This window comes from Patiria miniata, unplaced genomic scaffold (assembly GCF_015706575.1).
Source record: "Patiria miniata isolate m_02_andy unplaced genomic scaffold, ASM1570657v1 HiC_scaffold_3, whole genome shotgun sequence".
Taxonomy (NCBI): Eukaryota; Metazoa; Echinodermata; class Asteroidea; order Valvatida; family Asterinidae; genus Patiria; species Patiria miniata.
In genome coordinates, this window is record NW_024037069.1 from 27,915,704 (window position 1) to 27,931,474 (window position 15,771).

At 38.6% G+C, this 15,771-nt stretch overlaps 1 protein-coding gene across 1 annotated transcript in view; it reads right to left on the reverse strand.

Annotated features, from left to right (window-relative positions):
* Positions 1 to 7,571: 7,571 nt before the first annotated feature.
* LOC119736624 (single-stranded DNA-binding protein 3-like) overlaps positions 7,572 to 15,771 on the reverse strand; it is a 32,959-nt gene continuing 24,759 nt past the window's right edge. The window contains exons 9-11 of the mRNA XM_038210637.1: positions 13,924 to 13,996; positions 12,051 to 12,172; positions 7,572 to 10,756 (exon numbers count right to left, since the gene is read on the reverse strand). Of these exons, the coding sequence (XP_038066565.1) occupies positions 10,640 to 10,756; positions 12,051 to 12,172; positions 13,924 to 13,996 (312 nt within the window). The 3' untranslated portion in view covers positions 7,572 to 10,639. The remainder of the gene's footprint in view (positions 10,757 to 12,050; positions 12,173 to 13,923; positions 13,997 to 15,771) is intronic.

A 15,771-nucleotide genomic window follows, 5' to 3' on the forward strand; every position in this document is an offset into this window, starting at 1 on the left:
TTGCAATGATGGTCAACCATAGTTTCCTAACCGGCAACAACTATGATTTTGATGCGGCATATGAAAGATGGACAATTGTAGAATTCTTAAGTAAAGTTCTCTCCATTTTTGTGTCGCCTAAACAAAGTTTTGGGGGACACTTGCCAGTCCTTAATTCTGTATGTCCGTATGTTAAAGTTTAGGTTAAAATTTAGGTTAAGTTGTTGAAAATAAGTGTATAACTTCAACATGCTTTCATGGATTTTGATGAATTCTTCATCGGATTACTGAGGTCAAAGGTCATGTAGGGGTCATTCGAGGGCTTTTTTAACAGAAGATACGCACACAAAACATATAGGGATCGACCACGGAAAAAGGCGACGCTAGTTGCAACCTGCAGATCGCTTATTTTTCAAAAAGACAAAGGTGCAGAAAGAAGTCTCCCATCTTGACAAACGCTTTTTTGGAATTATGGCCTTTGGTGCTTATACATTGCCGCTTGCAATGAAAATTGATAAAATGTACTTAGTTTTATAAAAGAAATAATATTTACTCAGTGTCATATATTGGAATTCCTTTTGGAATTTTTGAATTAATATTTAGATAAAGGTGATACATATTTTGAGATGGAAAATATATATTTTTAAGCTTTGATGCAACATTGGAATGCCAAGCATTGCTATATTGGAATGATTTGTATATTTAGGGCTTTAAACAGTTCTTTTATAGTGTTCTGTAACTTTTGTTATACGGAGCATCCGTGCCAATGTTTGTTGTAATAATTAAAGCAAACTTGGTACACTAGGGTTGGTTACATTATAATACATGTACATGTCATAGTATACTTGGAATTTGGCTTGAATGATTTTAATAAGTAGGATATTTCTATGATAAGATGATTTACATAGTATTCTGGATCATTGTGGGCGGTTTCACAATATGTTTTCAGTTAAGGGTATTGACAGTACACAGTTTTGTTGACTTTTATTGTGGCAATTCGGGCGATTCACAATGCAGTGCGCCACCAGGAGTTTGCCATGGAGAGTCTATTTTTCAAGTTTACGGTCGACAAAACATAGCCCATTTGAATGAGTGTCAGTGGACAACTTGAGCTAATTTGTTATTGATTGGGGCAAAGCGTTCTGACGCCTTACAAAAAACACCGTATTGATACAAAGAAAAGAAAAGGGCAAACAGATACTCCAATCATATGCTTACGAAACTACTAACCGGAAAATTTAACAATTTCAAATATCCTGCGCTGCGAATTTGTCGACCATCTCCCACAATTTACTGGGAAAAATGAACTCTCCGTGGCAAAACTCTTGGTGGCGCACTGCATTGTGAATCGCCTGAATTAATGCCTGACATATATTCTTGTAATTATAATAGGAGTAGACAGGGTTTTTCAATTCAATTCAATTCAATATTTTTATTCATCATGTGACACACACATGAATTTTTTTTTCACTTGTACAGCAATAAACATTCTGTTTTGAGGTTATTGTTGTTAACACTCGGTATGAAGTTCGTCTGAATCTGAAATTGAAAATATAAAATAGGCAAGGCATTCCTGATTAGTAGAACAGCCATTGCCCCTACATAAATAACAGCGGTCACTATTTGAGACTACGCCAAGTTTTAGTTAGTTAGTCTGATGATCAGGCATTCACATGTGCTGAACCACGGTCAAATGTCTTATATATATCCTAACATGCAAATTTTATGCGACACCTCGCACCAGCCAGTCGGAGTCGATTTTAGAAACTGTGATGTCATTTCGGTCAGAATTGTGGACTTAGCTTTTGATTGGTCAATTTGGATGCCATGATTTTGTAATACAGCAACAGGTTACAGAAGATTCGATAGAAGGTGCCTGCTGAATGGCCAGAATCTGGAGGTCAAGACGCAGTCTTGTTTTGCATCATTAATCGCTGAATCTGATCGCATATCGTAGACCCTTGCTGTGCAAGGGGATATTCCATAGACTAATTTTTAGTCTGTTTGGTGATTCAGTGTCCACAATTTTGGCTTAATTGCTACATTTGGTGTGAGATTACTTTCTACTGATCCAGAACATACACAAAATGTACTTACGGTGCCATGACTAGAAAATGTATCCTCTATGAAAAAAAAAAAAATTTAAATTAAAAAAAAAGTTTTTTTTGTACATATTTGCCATATAATGTTGGTACCTCCTCGAAGCAGACACAGCCTGTCGGTATTGCTGCTTTTGGAATGGTGCAAACATTCGTATTTTTTTCATCATCAAATGCACGATTTGTATTTGACAAAATTGATATGAATCAATTTGATAATAATACTGAGCACGTAGTATCATTGCATTTCAGCATTTTTTTTTTCTTTTTGAATCATAGATGGGAAAAATAGCCAATTGTACTCTGCATTTTTGTCAAGTTATATTTTCACAATTTCTACTCAGAATCATTAATTGGCCAAACCTGTTGACCAGGTTTTAGTGTTCACAACGTGGGTATCTGAGGATATATAAATTTGTGATATGCTTTTCTTTAATGGTAAATATTTTTGTACGCTTTAATGTATATTTTTGTACGCTTTAATGGTACTAGCTTTTTGTATATATTGCAGTCATTATGTATATGAGGTACTTGTACGTAAATTACAGCGAGCTTTCAGCTATATCAACAGAACTATTTTTAATTGGATTTTGTTTGTAAATGGGGTGAATAAGCTTATATGTGGGAAGAACTATTTTTGTACGGAATGGCAGCGACTGGTTTATTGCGTGAAGAGTTTAATGGTTTTTGGGATGTTTAAATACTATGTGTAAAAAAAAAAACATGTCCTACTTTTGATCCTAAATAACTCTAATGTTTGCCAATGGAATTGAACCAAATTTTCAGATCATATAAACAATGCACGACAAATTGTATGGAGCGAGTTTCATCAGCTTTGTCGAATGTCAGAATGAAATTTTGGGATGTCGATACAGTGCTGGAGTCTGGAGACGGTGGCGGAAGGCGCGTGCATGCGGTTGAAAGCTTTTGATGGAATGCAGGATCACCCCTGATGTCATTGCACACCTCCTCTATCGTGTGTTGCGCCAAACGATCGAGGAGGTGTGCAATGACATCAGGGGTGATCCTGCATTCCTTCAGAAGCTTTGGGCTGCAGCATGCGTCTTCTGCCCATGTCCCCAGCACTGAATCGACATTGAAGGACACCAAGTCGAAAGTGGCAGACGTTCTGAAAAACGAGAATTGTTTTCGTATGGGGTTTAAATCTCGCCCTCTTGCACAAAGCTGATGAAAGTCTCTCCGTAAAATTTGTCATGCCTTTTTTTTGACTCGCCTGAACAAAGTTCAGGAAAGAGACCATGCAATCACTATGTCTGTCCGTATATATGTATGTATGTATGTGGTATTTTGGTTAAAGTTTTGAAAAATTTGTCTCATTTCAAAAGTTGAAGTCCAATTGGAACCAAACTCGGGTCAAGGATGGAACATGGCAACCTTCATATGGTTATGAAGTCAAAGGTCAAATACCAAGGTCAAAGGCCATCTGAGATGAAGTTGTAAAATAGCCTGTTGAAAGCTAATTGCAACCAATCTTGAGTCACAGATGCCACATGGCAACCTTCATATGATAATGCTGTCAAAGGTCACACACCAAGGTCATCTGAGGTCAAGTTGATAGCCTGAAAATGTGAATTGGTCTCATTTGAAAAGTTGAAGTCCAATTGCAACCAAACTTGAGTCATACATTGTGTACATGCAACATGACAACCTTCATATGGTTATGAAGTCAAAGGTCAAATACCAAGGTCAAAGGCCATCTGAGATGAAGTTATAAAATAGCCTGTTGAAAGCTAATTGCAACCAATCTTGAGTCACAGATGCCACATGGCAACCTTCATATGATAATGCCGTCAAAGGTCACACACCAAGGTCATCTGAGGTCAAGTTGATAGCCTGAAAATGTAAAATTGGTCTCATTTGAAAAGTTGAAGTCCAATTGCAACCAAACTTGAGTCATACATTGTGTACATGCAACATGGCAACCTTCATATGGTTATGAAGTCAAAGGTCAAATACCAAGGTCAAAGGCCATCTGAGATGAAGTTATAAAATAGCCTGTTGAAAGCTAATTGCAACCAATCTTGAGTCACAGATGCCACATGGCAACCTTCATATGATAATGCCGTCAAAGGTCACACACCAAGGTCATCTGATGTCAAGTTGATAGCCTGAAAATGTAAAATTGGTCTCATTTGAAAAGTTGAAGTCCAATTGAAACCAAACTTGGGTCATAGATGCAACATGGCAACCTTCATACGATGATGTGAAAGGTCAAATACCAAGGTCAAAAGTCATATGAGGTCAAGTCGTAAAATAGGGTGAAAATGTAAAATTGGTCTCATTTAAAGCAGGCGAGACGTGTGGTTCGAGAACATGATCTGAAATGTTGGTTTAATTCCATTGGTAAACAACAGTCTATGGAGAGTTGCATGCATTTTTTGACCCGTAGTACCAGCTTAGCTTATTATATATATCCAGGAATGTAGTCAAATTATATATTCATTATAGTAGATGATCACATCATAAGACTGAGAAGAATGACTTCAACAAACTAAAAGTGTTGGCACTATACTTACAGATGTGCAAGTTTGGAAAGAATGTAGTATCCAGACGCCACTTCTTTGGTTGTGTACAAAGTCTATGGAGAGTTGCATGCATTTTAAAGTATTTCTAAAAAAATTGGAATGTTTCTCTGTCCGAGATTCATGTCTTTTCCACATCTTTGTAATGACTGACCTTCATTGAGATAGTATATGATGAAAAAAAGTGGCGTAAAAATGCAACATTTTTTGCCGCATGTTTATTCATTCGCACTCCGTTCGCTATTAAACAGCTGCTTTGAGCGTCGTGTATTGCAAGAAATTCCAAGTTGTCTTTCAATCCGTCATTGAGTTCTTGGAGTTAATTACATTGGTTATAACAGGTAATATGGAACTTGACCTTTTCATGTCAAACTTAATTTTAAATTTGACATAATTGACATTTTTCAATTTATTGTACTGACATTTGTTGTCTGAACAAAGGCATTGGCAAAATGGGGAACCGCCAACATAGGGCTGGATAGCTCAGTTGGTAGTGCGCCGGAACGGCAATACCGAGGTTGCAGGTTCAAATCTTGCTCCAGTCAATTTACTTTGATCAACTTTAAAAATTATATGTTTTCTGAATACTTAGCCCTTCCAAATTCTCACGTACGGCTTCTTAGATAATTAATAATAATTCAGACGATACTCAACTTTGAAAAGATATTTTTTATCTGGATGATAACAAAGTTTGGCAATTCATTGCAGTCTATTATTGGATCACTAATGTCTTGAACCAAGACTCAGGTTCCATAGAAACACATCTGACTTTTGAAGGGGCGCTACCGGACCAGTCTCACGAATAAATCAAACACTCAAAAAGAAAAGTGATTATATAATTTTTTTTCTCTTGGTTGCATGAACACAAAGTCAATTCTTTTATTCCATTCTCACGAACAAGATTTATGGGATCAGAATAACTTAATAACATTGCCGATAAAGATAAAACATGTAGGTTTATTTAAATTCATCACTTGCTCTAAACCACGGACTCCTCCAAGGGAGTGGAAAAAACATGGTTTCGAGTTCTAAAATTACGCCCTCTTTTTTTTTAATTTTTAACTACAAAGACAAATAAATATATATGGACCTATTCACATGGCGGCCATTTTGAATGTATAATGAGGACCAACTTGAAAAATACAATTTGTACAAAAGAGCAAATAGTTCACTGTACATGATTTAAATGATACTTAAATGTACGTTAAAAATTGTGTAGCCCTGGGGGAGAATCTTCTCAAAATGATGAGTCGAAAACGAAGTTTAAACCTCCTAAATAAATAATGCAAATTTTTCGTACATTCACTCCGTGGACCAGCTAAATTACATCAACATCTAGAAACAATGGCCGCCATGGGTCATAGGTCAATTATAAAAGCACAAGGGATGATGGGAAATAACCCTCTGATACGCTACAATGTACAATTAAAATTCTCTCTCCCCAAAATTAACGAATTTATAAAGCTCCGGTGTAACAAAGATTACACGTGCGCTACACCGTTGCTCCCCCAAAAAATGAGAGAATTTATTTTGAATATTTAAAATGTATGTACAGTGTATCATTTTGAACAAAACACAAAACAAAAAAAAACATGGTGGCTTCTTTCTTAATTTTTTTCTACAGGAGCGTGGCAAACATCGATCACAACAAATAAACTCTGGCAGTTTTACTTTTCATTTTTTTTTTTTTTTGCACAAAATATTACAAAGACAAACGACGGTGGAGGGGAGCTTGTAAGGAAATGCTACTTTTCTCTGACCAGTAAGCGACTATAAATAATACAAAATAGCCAGAAGATAGTAGTAGAATCTAATCAGTGTAGAATTAGCAGGTGCGGCTGCGTGGCCAGTATTGGAGAGAAAAAAATAACAAAAGTAGGGTGGGAATCAAAGATTACAGTTACTGCGCTTAACCCAGCGATAAATGAAAATCACAAAACGGTTGGGTGTAAAATTGCATTGCGTGTTTTCAAATAATTTATAATAATAATAATAATTTGGGAGGCTAATCATCCTTACTCGCAGCCGGTATGCTAAAATGCGAAGGACGCGGCTACAATGTGGTCGGGCCGCTTGCACGTGAAGGCGCCTATGGCTGCCGGCCACATCGACCCATATATGTCCAGGGAGCACAGCCTGAGATCGAAAGTGTTTGATTTTTCCGGAGGGAGGAAAACCGGAGGGCCTGGAGAAAAACCCTCGTGGCACAGGAGAGAACCAACGCACTACTCTACTCACATACATCCACAGCCAGGATTCGAACCGTGGTCACCTTAGTGAGAGGCGAGCGCTTTACGCACAAGCCACCCATGCCACCCCATGACTTTTTGCTGTTGTCATTTCCAATGGATGAAACTCAACCGTTCTGTTTTTGTGGGTTTTCCCCCCAATTGTTAGACATTGACCGTTAAATGCTTAATTTTTCTATTGCGCACAATTTAAAACTGATTTGTCAATTTAGCCGTGCAGGACATGTCAATTGATAAATAAATAATAAATATTTCAAAATATCTGCTAACGCAAACAATCACAACGGACATACCAAATGACGCATGACTGCTTAAATATTTTACCCCATAAAAACAGCCATGCAACATTGATTGCCTTCAAGTTTACTACTGAAACATTTCCTACACACGAAAAAAAAAAGGGACTTCCCGGGCCCAGCAAAGAGTGTAACCGAAACTCCTTCAACTGAACGCAGAAATGAGTTCATTGTTCATACAATACATACAATAAGCAGTTTACATACAAAGCAGCGCTAAAGTGCGACAGACCTACAAACTATGGTAATGTTAAAAAAGAGAAGCAACTTACGAGAAGAGGGAACAAAACAAGGAAAAATCTGCTAAAAGATAAAAACGTACCCCACAGATTTTCAGGACAGATCCAAACTACCTACCTCCAATAATAATAATAATTATAATCATTTTTTATTTCTCTTATTTACTTTTTTTTTTTAAATTCATGAATAGATTACCCGAAACCGCCCCTTCTCACATTCCTCTCCTTTCCCCGCCCCCTCCCGAATTATCTCTCACTTTTTTGCTCACAAAAAAAAAAAAACATAAACAAAAAATCCACAAACAAATCTAGAAAAATCCTACAACAGAAAAAAGAAACGGGGACAATTTCTCACTCAACACATCTTTTTTTCTAACATATACATGAACATGTCACCAAACTGTGATATCGTTATAATAATCATTAAATAAAGGAACTTTCGTCACTTCTTTTTTTTAATTTCTCTTGTCGTATACTCTACAAATAACACTTAGTACAAAGTTTGTACACATACGCATTCCCCCGTCCTGTCTGTCTACAAAGGGGTATAAAATTGTTTACGGGAATGCCGAAGAATTTGTACTTGTTCCCCGCGATGGAACTCCGTCCATGTTGTCTGCTGCAAAGTCCTGTTGTGATCCTTCTTCACTTTTATAATAGTCTTTATTTCTTACAACTCTCAAGTTTCTCTCTGAATACTAAATACTGACCGTGGGTGATCATTTGACTCACGGGGACAACAAATCCCCCATGATGAATAAAGGTCTAAAATTCTTTGCATGTCTTGGCCAACACAGTGACTAAATTTCTTTCTTTTTTCCTAGATGAAAATGAATATTTGACAAAGATCAACACATTTCTCTGAAATCATGTCCATGTGAACTTGATACTAATCTTCAAAACTGAGGATTTTGTTTTTTGGCTTTATAATGCAAGCTCATGTTTTAACACCACATTGATCCCCCCCCCCCCCCGCCGCAAAAAAATAAAATCCATTGACCTAAATATTACAGTCTTCCCTACTGATTGTATTTCCTACCTGAAGTGCATGTGATGTACCTGATGCTTATAATCTGATATTGTACATCCATTTGTTCATGGCTCATACTATTTAAATATCTGAAGGTGGGAAGTCAACATCTTTTTGCGCATATTTTAAGTCTCCATCAAACCTGCATACCTCAACTTTCTAAACATCACTGTGTGTTCCTGCCTTGGCATGATATTTTTCAAAAGTTTTTTCCAACTAAGAAATAATATGGCATCTTACAATACTTATTGCATTTCTTGGACACAAGTTCAAATTGCGGAATTAAATGGGGATACCCGAGCGACTTCTTGTCTTAACTCGCCTCTAGAAAAAAGAAGAAGTAAAAACAAGGGATATCTAAATTTGTAATATCACATTTTTGCAATGCAGATGTGTTTCTCTGACAAATTCGCAGTAATAATTTTGAAGAGACGCAATTTTGAAGAGGGCAATAGCTATACCACTTGTTTTTTTTACAAATTTCAAGGGCGGGACTTACAATCGAAAACCATTACAAGTTTAACAAGACAATAACAAGATGTCGCCAGCATCTTGATCAAAATTTTTGTTGTCCTTGGAATAAACTAGGCCTCCAGGGCCGATTATTTTTTTTTTGGGGGGGGGGTTGATGATTAAACAAGGGTTCAGTGTGATTGATTCAGATTTTTTAAAAGCCTGAAAATAATGTTAGTGGAAGGAATGCACGTTTGGGTACAGGGGCGGTGTGGTGGTGTGTTTACAAAGTATTGAGTATGTACAGGTGGTTTTGAAGCAGTCTTCTGGTCTGGTATTGTTAGTTTAGTCTTGCTGAAACACAGCTGCAAAGTGTAGGAATCTTTGTGATATCTTTGTGACATGGAAAAAAATACCTTTACATTGTAAATCAAAAAGGTTGAAAACAGAAAAAGAAACTTGACATTACTGCCGATTTCCCTGGATTCATCTTGTCCAACTAATTCTTAGACGTTTTGAGACACTCGAATCTTACAGAGCATTGTCCCCCGTTTACTGTATTGTTAAAAGACAAATTACTAAAAAAAAAGAATATGTATTTGTGGACAGCTATGCTGATAAACGTCATCTTCTTGAAGAAGTAACATTGTGAATACGTGTTGGATGAATAATTTGAATAAGTATTTTTAGAAAATGTTCAGGCCACTTCATTTCAAGGTCTGCAAAGGTTTTATACTTGACCCCACAGGCAAAAATTGGAAATGGCATCAAAATAACTTGATTTAGTTTTCTTAAAGTTACATACATGTAGAGAAAAGAAATTTATTATGTCTTAAGCTTTTTTGAATACTGGTGGATAAAGTCTTGTAAGACTATTGAAACGCAACAGCATTACCAATGGTGGGTATATCAGTCTGGCAACTCCAAAAGAATTAAATGTTAATAGCATAATTATACACATAGAAATCTAGTGTCAATTCCCATGAACGATTTGCGTATTAACAGAAAATATTTTATAGATGTGGGTTATTGTTGAAACAACTTTTCAGGTGGGATTTTTGAATATTTTTTTCAAGTGTTCATCTACCGACATTCAATACGTATTTCATACTTGTTTCAACACCTTTCCGATGAATACTTTTGTGGTTGTACGCAGCTTGGAAGTCGGTGTCAAAGTTCAAAGGTCGAGAGGGTCATACGTCGTCTTTTGTCTTAGCTGATTCTTTTTATTGTTCTCAACATGGCTGCTGCTTTTTTTTTTTTTAAGTCACATGACAAATTCCTCCAATGGGCTGGCATGACAACCTGAGAACTATCAGGAGTTTAGTAGTGTGTTTAAGTAGAGTGTCAGGGTACTAGACTGATCAGTGGTGCCATACTTATGGAAGGCTCCACTATACAACAGGATACCAATCAGTCTGGTAACCCACATCATGGTACATAATGGAATTGGCTACTGCATGATTCGTGTAGGCACCAGCTTATTTTGATCATGATGATTTCATCTGCATAGCCTGATAGTACCTTGTAAGAACCCACAATGGTCTCTGAATTTAGTCAGTTTAAAGCCAAAGTGTTTGGCGCCCTCTATCAGAATTTATCATGTGACTGACATTAGGTAAACTCGTCGCAGCACCAGGATATCGCAGTCATCGGCTCAGCGCCGGTGCCCTGCCAAGAAAGGGGGGAGGACCGTGGGGGGACTTAGCTGCGGGTGGGTGTATGCATGGGGTGTGTCAGTGGGCGTGCTGCTAGGGTTGATGCATAAAGTAGTCGGGGTGTTCGCCGGGGGTCTCTTTCTCAAATCTCTTGGCCTCCTCCTGCATTGTTTCTTTAATCTTAAGTATCGCCGCTGACTCGTTCTGGTCCTAGGGATTGAAAACATCAGAGAGAGAGAAAGAAACAGAAGATGATTATCTTTATTTCGGCACGATGCAAGGATTCTGTTGACCGATTCCAACTGAATTCAAATCTCCATGGCCAAATATCATGGCCCTGCTTTCAGTATGCATGGAATCATGGGCGTCGCGAGGGGGGGGCAAGGGGGGGCACTTGCCCCCCCCCTGGAAAAGCAAAAAAAAAAAAAAAAAAAAAAAAAAAAAGGAAGAAAAAAAAAAAGAAAAAAAAAGAAAAGAGGCGCGAAGACAAAGTGGTGTAAATTTAATGAGTTGGGGTGGGGGGCAAAATGTCCCTGCCCCCCTCTAAAACTGATAAATCGAGAATGTGTTGAGAAATACAAGCACTTTTTGGCAAAAAAATGTTTTGCCCCCCTCTAGAAAAAATCCTGGCGACGCCCATGCATGGAATCTTCCCTTCTAATCGTAGAAAATTCTGCACTAAAGGTCAGTTGTTTTTTACAGGTAATCAATGAAGTTTGGCTTGTGCGTACAGATTAAAAGTGAGGATTCGGAACTACGAATCTGATACACTGGCCACAAAGTGTGGATTCGGAACAACGAATCTTTAGTAAAGTGTGGATTCGGAACAACGAATCTTTAGTAAAGTGTGGATTCGGAATTACGAATCCACACTTTGAACACGTCGGACAATTGTTCTCCATGACGAAGCATTAATAGGACCGTCTGCATGAAAACTTTCCTTCCGTAATTACCAATGCATCTTCACTGTCAGATTCTCCGCTGTCACTGCAAAAACTACTTTGATTCAGAAAGAAAATCTTCGCATGAACTATCCATGTTGACAGAAGGAGCCTACACACAAAATGACTTGGTTGTACGGGTGTGGCGATACACATGCTAAACACGCCACAATGCTTGATTATGTATAAGAGCCTCAGGAATTCTTAAATTACAAATCCACACTTTCTCGTGTATTCTCCTTAACGGATTCCCCCTATGGTAATTGGACAGCAAATGAATGTTGATATGTCATATGCCAAATTTCTCCAGCTTCCATCCAAGTTCTCAAACAGTTTGTCAAAGGATGAAAATATTCTGCAGATTTGTCCAAGAATTAGTTACTTTAGGGAGACATCCTCAAGAGGGTTAATTAAAAAATTTAATTTTAATTTTATCTCTATCACCCAAGCCTAAAGCCACCACGAATAAGAATCTTTTCCTATGAGGTTGGATTTATTACACTCGAATAGAAAGGTTTTGGGTTCAATTCTTTTGAGATATGCCAAAGGGTAAAGAGACTTACATTATCTTGGAAGTTTGGAAACAACTGGCCGCTCATATCCCCGTTATCTTCTCTGGGCGTTCCTGGCCCGCCGGGGCCCTGATTGCTTGCTGGCGAACTCTTAGGCAAACCGTCCATTTCACCTGAACATTGGAAACCATCAAAGAAATATAGTAATTACTTATGGTGGACGTCGAGGGAAAGCAACAAGTGCTGCAAGACACCTGTTAGACCCAACTTTACATGGATGACTATCGATCAATTAATGAGACCAGTGGTAAAATTTTGACAAACCTCATCCTTTTTCACAGTTGGCAACCTTACAATGATTTTGTTCACTACTTTCTAGAGACTCCGCACACAAGTGACAGGAGTGAAAATGTAGGGAATATCCCAGTTTGAAGGGATTCTTTAATCAGGCATGCAACTGGAATTTAGAGGGGAAAAAACGAGGAAACTACACAAGACTTTGTACAGTATTTTTCAATTTGCAATGGCATTCACAAGAAGTAAAAAAAAACAAGGAAATCAGCGGATCCGAGGAAAAGTTGCATGCCTGCAAAATGTGATGGTAGGTGCCTAAGTGAAAACCAGCATCACTTGAAACTTGAGGCCTTGTGGTTTAATAGCTTGTGACTGACTTGTAATGGACTTTACAACTCTACTTAACCACTTCGCGCCGGGATTATTTTTGCCGAAAATTTCAATTTTCGCATAAGGCAAAATTTTCCAGCCAACTTCTGATATACAGTCAAACGCCACAAATACTGATTTGCAAGAGTCATTTCAACAGATATTTCTTGCCGAAACCTCATATGTTTCAATACTCCGGGGTGTGCACTGGAGCGTAAGTTGTACAACAATAGGCCGTGCACAACGGCCAATTCAAGATCAACACATTGTCCGTCTCCACAGCGTTTGTTTATGGTGTAATCGAGGACACATGCACACGTGCAACATCATCGGACAGGAACCAAATCGAGGACGACCTCGATAAGAAAACGTGTACAAATCCAATGAGAGCTGTTGCGAAAAAGTTACAGTACAAACAAAGGAAAAGGGAACAGGAACAAAAGAAAATCCTCAATTTACACCATAAACAAACGTGCTATACTTTGTGTGTGTGTGTGTACAAAAGGCACAACGGATTAGCGTGTTTAGACGTCACCCAGAGGCGAGTTGAGGCAATCTGGACGTCTTAACCCATCAGCCGTGCCTGTATATAAAAACAGCCAGTGCGTGTAATCACGTCCTCTGACACGAACTGGTTAAAATGCCTCCGTGGATCAAACTTAAAAAGATTTGGGAAAAGTGAACATTACTCTGTTCCAGTTGTTACCCGAGACCAATCTGAAAGAACAGTCTTCATGCAAAAATACATTGTTTCTGGTAGCTTGGTGCACACTTCCAGCTAATGTTTCCCACAATTACTTCCAATTAGAGTGGATCGTTTCCTGTTGCATTGGTCACGAGGATCCTGCGTTTCCTATTCTGCAGTCGAATTGCAACAGTTATTTCCTTCTCCTTATATTAAGCCAGAAAAAAAAAATAGTCAGTCTCTGGTCAGACTGAAGTTCCAGAATTGATGCGGCGACGCGGTTTGTTTTTGGTTTTTTGGTGGCTTTTTTTTTTTTCAAGCTTGGATTGTACAGACAAGGTGGGTACTATTTTGCTTTTTTGTGTCCTCATTATACATTGGTGTCCTCCACAATTTGCCTTGGTGCCCTTTATCATTTGCCTTGCTGCAATTTCCCCATTCCTTGGTGCTCCTTGGTACAAAAATTTGAGGAAGCGCGGCAATAGAGGGCGCTGTTGTAGCTTCCGTGTTAATTTGAAGAAAAAAAAAGGTTGACGCGCATGATTAAAAAAAAAAAAAATTTGGCCTTAGACTTACCATTCATTACTGGAGGAATGTCCTGTGATCCCATGGGCATTGGGCCGTCGGGTCCTGATCCCATTGGGAAATTCTAACAAACCAAGGGGAAAAAAACCGCATTATTCAAAATACACTGTATAACAAAACAAACAACAGACATAATAGCGCGTGGGTTTGAACCTGAAAGGGACCACGGTGCTTGTGTTCTTGGGCAAGGCACTTTACTACCGGTGCATTTGCCTCTCTCCACCCAGGAGTATAGATAGGTACCTGTGAGGGTAGAGACCAGATTGCACTGATGCTTGTGTTCTTGGGCAAGACACTTTACTACAATTGCCTCTCTCCACCCAGGAGTATAAATGGGTACCTGTGAGGGTAGAGACCAGATTGCACTGATGCTTGTGTTCTTGGGCAAGACACTTTACTACAATTGCCTCTCTCCACCCAGGAGTATAGATGGGTACCTGTGAGGGTATAGACCAGATTGCACTGATGCTTGTGTTCTGGGGCAAGACACTTTACTACAATTGCCTCCTTCCACCCAGGAGTATAAATGGGTACCTGTGAGGGTAGAGACCAGATTGCACTGCTCTCGAGCTGCTGCAGAATAACTGGTCACACGACCTGATGAACAGGGTAATAGTAATTATGAAGCGCTTTGAGACCTTTAGTATAAAGCGCTATTTAAGTACCAAATAATTTTTTTTTTCTTACAACCACAAGCAGGACCTTTGGGGAACACTTAATTAGCGCCATAAGTTGTACTTTTGGGAGACATGTGGAATGTCTCCCTAATGCCTCAGCCCCTATTTAGAGGCAAAATTTTGCTGTCGCAAATAAGCTAGATCAATTGCTTGTGGTCCAATAAGCCATTTGCAAGTAACCTATACCCTTTGGGATTTACATTTGAAAAACATCTGGTACACTGACTTGCTCAGAATGCTTGGCACATTTTAACTTTGAATTCTCCAGACCAAAGACACTGTTGCTAATCCCATGATTCGGGGCAAGCTCTTGCATTACGTAAGAGACGTTCAGCACCAATACATTGCTCACAATGGGTGAGATTGGCAGAAAGACACCAGACCATGCCTCAGCTAGGGGTTGCTAGCGTAAGGCTTGCCCCGAATCACGTGATATAGTAACAGTCTCTTTGGTCGGGAGAATGCAAGTTAAAACGTGCAAAGCACTGGATTAAGTCAGCTTTCCAGATTTTATTCAAATTGAACTCACAAATGGCTTATTAGTAAAAAATACCAATATTTGTGGGGGTAGGATAAGGTAAAATTGGGGTAAGGGGTCATTAAAGTTGGAGAAAAAAAATGTGTGTACAAGTCTATGGGAATGTCTCTCAAATGACCCATCGTCGGTAAATATTCAGCCGCCACCTTGAAGGTTTTGTGTTTATCTTCATTCAGTAACAATGAATGCGCAACAGGTCCTCATGCATCTCCCTGCACAACAACAGAACACACATCCAAGATAGCTGCAGTGCTAAAGGATCTACAGTTCAAACCGAAGTGGCACTTCAAAGAGCTATAACCCGTTGACAGTCAAGGATGAACATTTACATCCTGTAGATGTAATATATGTTGCTTTGGCCCTCAAGGACATTCTAATCAAAAGTCTATAATAAATGCTGCAGGGGCTCAGGACAAATTAAGCTCTTGTCAAACCGAGGGATTATTATCAAAAATCCAAGAGAATGAAGTTTTGTAATTGCCAATTACAAAAAACCAACGCGTGGATGAGGCTCGCTTTAATTGAAGTGGAAAACTTCAAATTAAAGTCCATGAGGTTTAATTATTGAGGTTCCGGGAAGTACAATTTTAATTGCCAATTAAAATGAAAGCATGATGGCTTTCA